An 11406-nucleotide genomic window follows, 5' to 3' on the forward strand; every position below is an offset into this window, starting at 1 on the left:
TTCTTAACACATTATGTAAATGATCGTAAACAGGAATAATACTGCCGATAAATGTTTTTCTGTATTGAAATCACAGTACACTCAACAAGAAATCACTATAACCTCAACTGTTTTCAAGTGTAGGCCTGTACCGAATGTCTTTTTTTCAAATGTTATGATGTCAAATCCCCCAAAAATGTTAAAACCCCAACAAAATTCTCAGTTTATTTTTGTTGCGTAAAGGCAGAATGATTTGTGGTTGCTGTTCATCATAAACACACAATTCAGAGTTGCAGAGACAGCGAGACCCGACCTCACACCCTGCAGAATGATTACCCATGCAAAAAAACAACCTGTACAGCCTGCAGGCGGGCTGCTCTGCCGGCCACGTGTCTGTGTTTTTATCCGATCTGCTAAATATCAGGTGCACCGGTGCAACGTATGAAAATGTTTAGTTGCACGTGACAGATTTTTGGTTGCATGTGCGACCAAAATTGTCACACCCTGCATTTCACAAAGTGCTTTTGCCAAGACATTTCAATAAATCATGCAGTTTGATGATTTAAATCTTAGCTAGCAAGTAATTCCTGCTGGGTTTAGCTACTCCAGCACACAGCACTCTCACATCAAGAAGGAAAGAACATTTTCCCCAAATTCATGACCTATTTTAGTGTTTTTTGGACTGAACAACATTAACACAGACTACCTTCTGCCAGAGGAGGCAACTGTTGGCCGTGAATAACTCAAACATCTCTGTCAGTCTAAATATGTTCAGTTTGACAGTAATGACCATGGTGCTTGTAAACCAACGCATAAATTAAGATTTATCTGTTGTAAGTTGTATAACTTAAATTGCATTTTCTTTTGTGTTTTTCCTTGTGGTCCTTTAGGGGGATTGTGGCAAGCATCCTGGTGTTCCTCTGTTTTGGAGTGACACAAGCCAAAGATGGACCCTTCACCAGACCACATCCAGGTAAGAATAGCAAATTCTTTCTGCAATTTTCTTTCATCAGTTTTATGGCAACATTCTTCAGTCTGTAAAAGCCACAGAATATGGACCTACATCTTGTGCAATGCAGGTTAAATTTCTCAGAATTTGAGTGGGCCAAGCTTTTGCAGAGATGTTTTATTCCACTCTGAATCATGTCCAGAATATGTCAAAGTGACATTTGTTTGCCCTGTTGCAACATTCAGATAAGTGAAAAGGTTCAAATGCATCTACGAACAGCCACCTAAGCACTTAAAAGCACTTGTTTACAGACTGTGAAACTGAAAACATATCTGCCATTACAGTAATTGACAGGAGCTTTACGCTGCTCATATAGCATGCTATTATCAGGAGAAGCTCAGGTGCTGAATCTGACTTTTTAAAGACGCATTGATTGTGCCTCCGTCTCTTTCCCATGAAGAGAGGTAAGAGTACCTCAGAGCAGTTACTACTAATTCGATCAATAGCAACATTTGAAAGTATCATGCTGGCCTCTAATATGAAATAAAGATCTTCTGAGTGGTGGGGATCAGTACACACAATGGATAGCTAAATAGATTTGTCAAAATAAAAGAGACATCTGAGTAAATTAAGAACTCTGTTGAAAGCTGGTGGTGTGTTTTCCTGGCATGGGTTACGTCCAATCAAATAACAGAACAAATGAAACACCAAAAAACAAGTCCGCTCTGGGTGAACATCTTTGTCCTCCTGGCTTATAGCAGTAATAACTAAAGGACTAATGGTGCTCATGAATAGTTCACTCATGAAAATGATGCACTCCCTTTAACAGGACATTCTCAGCCCAGCTAACATAAACCTCTCTCACAGGTCAGCGAGGTGCTGTTTAGTTGCAGACAACAAACATAAAAGACTTGTTCTTATTTGGTCTTATTTCTGTTTACACCACACACTGTATCCATGAGATTGAGGCAAATTTACATGGATTCATTGCAGTAACTTAACACCAACCGTTAAATATAGTTACTAAACATAGTACTTGGCATTATACCACGGTCACTGTGAATTCTCAATTCTGAGTGGCTGGCAGGTGTTAATTTCTAGTAACCCAATAGTGCAACCGGACACCTCTGATGCAGGTGTTTGTTTCTAGTTCCACTCCAGCAGCAATAGGCTTAGATAAAGAATCTGAGCTTGTGTTAGATGATGGGCTTGAGGGACAGCTACAAGGAACGGAAAGGAAAGGAAAGGAAAGGAAATAAAAGGAAAGGAGAGAGGAAAAGTGATCAAACAGCTTTCCGGTTAAAATATCCCTTACAGATCGTACAAGTTTTCCACAAACACTGGATTAAAAAGCTATTTGAGGACAAAGCCGATAAATCCTGTGGTTCAGGTAAACACACACGTTAAAATGAATGGTAGTTGGTATGTTAGTACTTATGTGCTTTGTCATTAATTAATTATATTTATAATAATAATTATACTACACACTATAATGAGAATGTTTCTATCTAAACAATGCATTTCTTAACCACGTCATTCATGCCAAAGACTCATCTCGTCTCTCACACAACATGTTTCCCAGTAACTCCAGAGGGAAAGGAAGGAAGGAAGGAAGGAAGATAATAGGGTGTGGAGGTCACATGGAAACACACACTGAATGTTGTTGGTTGTTGGAGGCGTGAAGTGGCCGGGCAGGAATTTGGGCTGCTGCTGTTGCATTACTGGTGCCTTCTTGCCCCCTCCCTTTGTGGATCGAAAGACAAGGAGGTTTTGTTTGCGTGTCTGTAAGTGCCTGTGTCATACTCTCTGACCTGTTGAGCCAGCCAAGTAGGTTCAGTTGTTGTGCACCCTGTTGCAGACCCAGAGGGACTTTAAGACTTACAACCGTCAATTCCCGGTGGATCGCCGGCTGGGAGTGTCACAGCGAACTGATCTCATACACATTGATTCACAATAACAGAAACAGTTGAGTTTAATCTTTTTGTGGGGCATTTATTGTGAACTATGATAGCTTCAGGCTTTTACCACTGCCACTATTAGTCTTTCCACGTGACTTTATTTAAAAATAAAATCTACTTTTGAAGCTGAACTTTAATGGAAACCAGATTATCTGTTGCAATCCCTCTGACTGGAGCACTCAGTCGTTGCTGTCAAAATCAGGACAGGAACATAGAAATTAACAAGACATAACTAAGCATTGTAATTCTTCATGGAGTGTTGAGTGACAAGTGCTTGTGAACTGAGTGAGGCAGTACAGAAATGGCAAGGTCAAGTTAGGATTGTCAGCAAAGTGTGTCAAACTGAGAGAGAGACGTTCTGGTACTCAACACAAAATAAAGCATCAGTCAGTTCTACTCGAGACTGTATAGCATGTACCTAATCTTTGATATGTGAAGTCCTATTAATTCCTAGATGTCATCCAACATGTTTCCTTCTGTCCAAAGGAGTGCTCAGTGTAAATTGTTGCTACAACTCTCACCATCTCCTTCTCTCTTTTTCTTTCTCTCTCTTTTTCTTTGTCTCTCTCTCTCTCTAGCCTACTGGCGATTCTGGCTTTGTGTCACTGTCGTCTACGAGCTGTTCCTCATCTTCATACTATTTCAGGTTGGTGTGCCGTTGACATTGATGCCTTGATGGGCTGAAACAACCTCGTCATACATTAAATGCCATAGGGGAACATTGTATAGTAATCACACGCACACATAAAATATCAATTACACTGCATGCTTGTCTTTCACAGGTATTTCACTTGACAATTTTGGCGCCTCAGTCCCCCAGAACGAGGCAGCACAACTACAGATCTCTCACGACTGAGACTTTCAATTTTCTGGCTATTCACATTGACCTTTGGTTTGAACCTTATTTTCTACAAACTAAAGTAAAGCAACTACATCCTGAAAAACGTGGTGGAGCATCTTAAAACCAGGGCTAAACACTCGCCAAAATGTAGGATTTTGTTCAGAGTTCTGCGCCAATCTGTGCTACTTTTTCTGCTGTGATCCTCCTACATCTGGAACCCTGGAAGCCTCTTTGCTCTCTCCCAATTTAATTAAAATGTCTGTCATTGAGCCAGACCCTTTAAAATAGCCATACTTTACAGCTAGCAAACTGTCTTAATCAGGTCTGAACAATGTTTAAAACAAATTTGAAATCTTCTACCTTCTTTACTCTTGGAAGGAACATTTAAGTGGTAGCTTGTTGAAAGCCAGTGTTAAAAACTGTAGTGTTGTGCTACAAAGATGTACGATTCATTGACACCAAACATTTTTTTTAAGAACATGCTGTAAAGAGTTCCCAGATTCATAAATTCAAACAGATTTAAACAAATTGTAGAGAAATGTGTATCTGTGATTAAATAGAGCAGCTGTTTATTTCCAAACCATTCCATATTCTAAATATGTCAATTGTCTGTAATAATGGTGGAAAGCAAATTGCAACATACACCTTTCGTTTTCAGTATGTCCCTGTGTCTCCATAAAAGCTTTCAGGGAGAACAAGTGCTCATATTTTCTGTATTTCTCCTCTAAACCCCGTTTATCTAGACGGTGCATGATGGACGACAGTTCATGAAGTACATTGACCCCAAGCTCGGGGTAGCCCTCCCTGAGCGCGACTACGGAGGAAACTGCCTCATGTACGACCCAGGCAACACCACCGACCCCTTCCACAACATCTGGGTGAGACTATTTTATTCTTATTGTTTATCTCCCTCATCCATTCACACACTTTGACAATCAGTCTCCCTCAACCTTTCTCTTTCTCTCTCTCTCTTTCGGAGTCCCCATCACTACTGTTGGCCTGATTTCAGTGTCTCACAGTGGGTCACACCACCACATCCTCCACTTAATTACAGCTGGCCTATGTGAATAACCTTTTTTAAATGTCAAATCTGTATGATCAGATATTAAAAAGTAAATTGTATTTAAAATAAAACAGATTTGGAGTTGTAGGAGATTTTGCATTTGGTAAGGTGGTATTTTGGTACCATAACAAATGTTAAACTACAAGGCAGGAAGAACTGAATAGAAATGCTATGTGGTTGAATAATACTGTTAAAAAAAACACATAAGAGAACTGGTTTTGAATGCATTTTATTCCTGGGCTTTACGATGCCCAGGCAAGTTTTGTTTTGTTTTGTTTAGTGACCCAGCACTCACTGTGCTCATATCTGGTACTGATGTGAACTAGATGTGGTACTTTTATTAGAGCATAGAGACTTGTATTCAAGAGTAGGGTTGCATAATGATTATTTAAATTTTTTGTGAGGAGAACTTGTTAAAGGAAATCGTTGGTTTGTCTCTGCAGGACAAGATGGATGGCTTTGTTCCAGCTCACTTCCTGGGATGGTATATCAAGGTAGATATGGAGTGGGCTGAACACCTCTCTACACCTGTGTGCACTAATTGACTGATTTCAACTGTACTGTTACTATCCAGTCCTGTTGGCAGGCCCCTGCATGACAACCGTTTCTTAGACACACATTTAAATACAGAGATTGTCATAAATCTGACTCACTAAGATTGCAATCACCCAAATCATTCATTTTCAAATAAAGAATCAGACTAGGCTATTAAAGTTGCCATTTCAACTCATGATCTGATCATATTAAAAACGTGTCCTTAAAAACATTTCTGTAATAGACTTATAACCAAGGTGTCCAACCTGCTGTTATATGAAACAGACTGACAGCATTGGTGTGCTTTGTTGCATATGGAGCAGAAAAATGTTAAGTTTCTTTCTATGGTATCTTGCTGACCTCCTCCCACTCCACACTATTCTCCTCCTACTCACCCTTCCCTTGTGCTCTCTTTTATTCCTCAGACGCTGATGATTCGGGATTGGTGGATGTGTATGATAATCAGCGTCATGTTTGAGTTCCTTGAATACAGCCTGGAGCACCAGTTACCTAACTTCTCCGAGTGCTGGTGGGACCATGTATGTACAAATATAACTGCTCATCTCCTTTGCTTACCTAATAATCAGCAAGTGTGCCCTCAGGAGGAAAGATGTTACATTTTAAAGGGTCTCGGCATATATAAGAATAAAAAATATAAACCAGGAAGTTGACAAATTGTCATATTTATAATAATGTGAAGTTAATGATGAAGAAAAGCTAAATGTCGGTAGATAAAAAATGTGTTTGCCAATTCAAGACCAGTAAAATAAGTAGTATTACATAACACTTCTTTGTACACCACTTTTGAGAAACATGTTGACATGTGCAGACGTCTGTTCATGTCTGTGTCATGCACTGACGGTGTCGAATAAAGAAGTGAAATAACTAAATATAATGTGGCAGGTTCTCAGAATGGTGTTAAATATGAATAGTATAGTCAGTGTTACTCCACGTGTGTTTGTACAAACGTGTCCACATTAGATAGAGATTCCTGTGACTCACTGTGAGAACAGACACGACTAGAAGTTGCAGACATCGGAGGGGAGGGGTGCAGTAAACGTGGCTATTGGAAATCTGTCGCACTGTGACAGTCATAGTTAACCTGCAACTTTTGCTCATAAACAGTTGCAACTCCATCTTGTTTTTTCACAAGCTATCCAGCAAAACAGATTGGTAGAGTCCTCACCGTGTGCAAAGGTCACTGTAGTCCTGAGGTGCTGCTCTGCAGTGCACTGACTGGTTAAAGCACAACATGAAGCAGTGTCTAACATGAATAAAATTGTGATTTTTTTTTTATTTTTTTATATCCTGGTACCTGATGCCTGCTGCTGCAGTATGGAAGCTGTATACCTTTTGCTGTTGAGATTTATGATAGCAATTAAATGGTCATTTCATTGTGTAGTAATAAACTTTTTATTATACCAGTGGGAAACTAGGCAGCAACACAATTGATAGCAGGGAAAATCATGTGAACACCATTAGAAAGCAATAGAGCAACATAATCGAGCAAACCGATGAATAGTGGGGTTATCATACAAGGATAAACTGTTTACTGTAAAAACATATTAAGTAGACTAGGAATTAAGACCACTTACTTAATTACTCACTTATTTACTTATTTATTTACTGTCACAAACACTTTTGTGAGGTATGAAGAGCATTGCTGGGATCATTTTGAGGTCATCAAACTGTAGTTTCAAAAGAGTCAGGGAGATATCAGTCAACCACACTAACCCTTATCTAACGACGGTTGTGTAGAAGCATTACTATACGTTTTCTTTCCCCTTTGATAAAAGTGTTATGTTTATCTCTCTAGTGGATCATGGATGTGTTGTTGTGTAACGGTCTGGGGATCTACTGTGGCATGAAAACGCTGGCCTGGTTGTCAATGAAGCCTTACCAGTGGCAGGGCCTGTGGAACATTCCTACGTACAAGTAAGTCTTGTCACTTTGTAAAGCAGCATTTGGTTTATTCAGAACAGCATTAAGACACCATCAGTACTCTCCTCTTGTAGAACTGAAACTAAGGATGTCTCGATACGATCTCAAAGATCGGTATCAGGGCCAATCAAGGCATTCTTTAACTGAACCGTATCAGCAACGCAACAAGTGCATCCGTCGTCAACTCGCCATTGTCTGTCTCTCCTCCACTCTGCTGCTGAGCTCTGTGTGTGTGTGTGTGTGTGTGTGTAAGAGCATGAAGGAGTTTCACCACGGGTGGGGCTCAGGCCTGCACGGAGGAGGGACAGCAAGAACAAAAAAACAAAAAACAAAAAAAAATGTAACTCAGGCAAAGGCTGCACTGAAGCAACAAACACTGGAGAGAGAAACTCCCCCGAGACAATGACAAGGCCGAAAAGATTCCATAGGATTTAGGTTTTGACAGAACCTCTTTGACCTTTGAAATAACATGAATTAGTGTGTTTGTATTAAGAGTTCCAACATTGCTGTCTTAGAAATGTGTGCCTGTTTCTGACCATATCTCTACTGTGTTCCTCCCAGGGGGAAGATCAAGCGTATAGCATTCCAGTTCACACCATACAGTTGGGTGAAGTTTGAGTGGAAGCCTGCTTCAACAGTTCAGCGCTGGCTTGCTGTGTTAGGCATCATCTTTATGGTGAGAAATATCCTGTTTTATTTACACGTAAACACTTTGTGTCATAATGGCAAATGATGAGATTACAGTACAATACAATGAAAAATTATTGAAATTGAAATGCGTACTTTCATCATACATGTCCTCAACATACTCTACATTACCAACAATGAGTCCACTTTGCTTACGCTTCTTAAGTATAGCTCCCAGTTTGTTGACAGGAAATGAATCGGTGACGATCAAGATAATCTGCTGTTTTTCTTTCTTTGTTATCATTGTAACATGATTCCATTTTTGATTGTTGTTATATAATAGGCTTTTATAACTATTCAGTAGAGGCTTCTTAAGACATTGTCTTGTGCTCAGCTTTTTCCTAAAGCTATGTTGCTACATAGACGTTGCATTTCTTATTTTTGATAACATTTTATAACATTTTTAAAGTTGGTCAAATGTCAGTAGTAGTCATTTTCTTAATTTAATCACATTATTAATATATCTAAATATGATGAGCCACCACCCACAAATGTAGATATATTTAGATAATCAGTGTAGGGAATAAATAATCTATTCCTCCCTTTCTAGTTCCTCCTGGCGGAGCTGAACACCTTCTACCTGAAGTTTGTGCTGTGGATGCCTCCTGAACACTACCTGGTGCTGCTCCGCCTGGTCTTCTTTGTCAACGTGGGAGGCGTAGCCATGAGGGAAATCTACGACTTCATGGATGACCCGTGAGTAGCAGCATTAAGCTGGCTGGTAGTGGAATAAATTATTTCATTCTGTAAAGAGACATGTTGCTGACAATTAGTGTTTATGGATGCTCAGTCTGTGTTAGTTATCTCAATAGGCCATTAAAACTTATATTAGCAGTTCTGTGCTAAGAGAGCGCTCCCCAAAGACCAGTACCACATTGCCTACATTGCCCCACGCTCAGCATATTTTATAAAGTCGCCCAAAAAACAACTTTTTCACCTGCGGTTGCGTTTTCACAACAGCAGGTGAGTTGTGTGTGGAGGAGGCTTGTGGTTAAAGACAAAACATATTGAAACGGTCAAAACGAACGTGGTACCAAAACCAGGTGTTTACCTCGTCTGTGCTTGTGAAATATGCACGTCCACGTCTTAATGGAATGTCAGATAATGTCTCTCTCTCTCTCTCTGTTTCTCTGCAGAGTATGTGCGATTGTCAAATATAGATTGCTGGAGGGAGAAAGCAGGAGTGGAGCTGTCCACTAGTTAATCAAGCGTTGTTCTCCCAGATGTTTAAAAAATAAAAAATGCTAAAATGAGTCTCCAGATATACTCAGGCAAACCTCCCAAGTAAAACCAATGTGTGGGAAACACTGCAGCATGCACTGCATGTGAGGTTAATGTTGGCAAACCCTCAGAGTAGCTTAGGGAGTGAGTGTATTTACCTGACTGATAATGTAAGCTTATCGCATCCACATACGGAAAAGCGATATTGACATATCTATCTCACTAATATCTGACAAATATTTAAACACCAGTGCATTGTCTTTAACAATTGGCAACACTTTTTCGAGAGGGCCAAACTATTTTGGTCATTTCATTAATGTCACCTTTGAGGAAAGCTTTATGTTGTCACACACACACTAGCACTGAATTTGTGGCATTATTAGTAACAGAATCCAACAAAAACGTCCAGTGCAACTTACTATAGCATAGTGACTTGAATTCAGTTAGCAATGATGGGAAACTGGAGGGACAAATATCAGCTATACATTTTGACCCCCAGCTTTGTCTAAATTGATGGGTTTAACTGTGCTGCTGCTTTTAGACAGAGTCCCACTGACCTTAACTACTACTACAATATAATGTGTATTTCGGTATTTTCTCACACACACAAGCACTCCTATAACCAGTAAAAAATCCTCCCAGTTATATTACCTTTCCATGACTCCTTGTTATTTTCCCATCAGGAAGTTCCACAAGAAGCTAGGCCAGCAGGCGTGGCTGGTGGCAGCAATCACAGTGACCGAGTTCCTCATAGTGGTCAAGTATGACCCCAACACCATCATGCTGCCCATCCCCTTCTTCATCATGCAGTGTTGGTTTCTAGGAATCGTCCTCATCTTTACCTGGACCGTGTGGCGGTTCTTTATCCGGTAAGAAGTGTGGTGGTTTACAGAGCGGGGGTAAAGGAGGTGAATGGGGCTGGGAATTAGGACAAAGTTAGTTACAAAGCTACTTTAAAGACTTTAAGGAGATAGATGCCTAAAGAGATTATAAAACCCTGTGCTCATTCAGATTAAGAAATTATTTTGGTGCATATAATCCTTTGACAAAAACAAAATTATGAAAATGGTCTGCAACTATGAAATTTAATCATCTAGATTTTGTTTTCAGATGATTTGTCAGTGCAGATTATAATAGCTGTCCAAAAGAGCAGAAAAAAAATGCTATTTTTTTTAAAGGAACCTCTAACACACTACAGCTTCAAATACAGGAAGAGTGTAACAATTGGTTCAGATAAACTGCTGTAATGGTAAATAAATGTTGAATTAAAAGTACAAATCACAATCATTTATAATTAACAAGAATTTCATGAACAAACGATGTGATCCTGTGATTCCATCCAATGAGATTTTTTAACAGTAGTCATGTGTTTGAGTTTCTTTTTCCTCATGACCTCATCAATATACAATATATTTTAGGTTAATTTTGGTTTGATTCACCTTCTGTTGAGTAGTGTTCCTTTTAGGCATAGCCATGCACCAGCATGTTAAGCTTCTGGTCTATTTTCTTCCCTCCCTGCCTCCCCGTCGTCCCTCCCTTTCTCCTTCCTAACTCCTTCCTGCTCATGCTCAACAGTAATGTCCATGTTCAGTGAGGTAGGTATAGGAGAGAGGAGCCCCTTCCAATCCCTCCCATCATCAGTGTTGTGTTTATTTTTTATTTTCTCTCTAATACATCACTGTTTGGATCTGTAATTCAGAAGATCTCTGTGATCCTCTATACAACTCAGAGAGTATTTCATACGGGCTCTTCTCCCACATGGCACTTTTCAGGTTTTTGCTGTGGTGAATTTTTATCATCTTCCTTTTTTAGCATTTCCCCTTCACATCATTTTTATTCTCAGTTGCAGTCAGACACTGTAGAAGTGACAGACAGGAGACACAGGGGCTCATTGAATAAAACCCAGAGGAACTGTTTGCACACCTCACACACACACTATGTGCCAGTCAGCATGCCGGCTCCTCCAACTGAACTGCCCGTCATCGGATAAGAGCCAAACGGATCCGCTCCACCACTTCTCATACTGCACCTCCTCCAGTTGTACACTACAGTGCATTAAGGACACCAGACACTAAAGCATGCCATTTTATAGTTAGTCAGACCTGGGGGCAATTATATTTGCAAACAGTTTGAATGGTTTGCTTTAGCTTTCTTTGGTTATAAAGTCAGTATGTGTGTATATATATATATATATATATATATACATACACATACACATACTTGACTGTCATTG

The 11406-nt window shown here is 39.8% G+C and overlaps 1 protein-coding gene across 1 annotated transcript in view; it reads left to right on the plus strand.

Annotated features, from left to right (window-relative positions):
- Nucleotides 1-11406, plus strand: part of ptdss2 (phosphatidylserine synthase 2) — a gene marked incomplete in the record, with an annotated part of 23698 nt that overhangs the window by 8835 nt on the left and 3457 nt on the right. Inside the window, 9 exon segments of the mRNA XM_035665399.1 lie at nucleotides 870-952; nucleotides 3465-3532; nucleotides 4471-4605; nucleotides 5234-5284; nucleotides 5750-5863; nucleotides 7141-7259; nucleotides 7827-7941; nucleotides 8503-8648; nucleotides 9857-10042. Coding sequence (XP_035521292.1) covers nucleotides 870-952; nucleotides 3465-3532; nucleotides 4471-4605; nucleotides 5234-5284; nucleotides 5750-5863; nucleotides 7141-7259; nucleotides 7827-7941; nucleotides 8503-8648; nucleotides 9857-10042 — 1017 coding nt within the window.

The sequence above is a fragment of the Morone saxatilis genome, unplaced genomic scaffold (genome assembly GCF_004916995.1).
Source record: "Morone saxatilis isolate NCDOM2014 unplaced genomic scaffold, NCSU_SB_2.0 Contig2, whole genome shotgun sequence".
In the NCBI taxonomy this organism is placed as follows: domain Eukaryota; kingdom Metazoa; phylum Chordata; class Actinopteri; family Moronidae; genus Morone; species Morone saxatilis.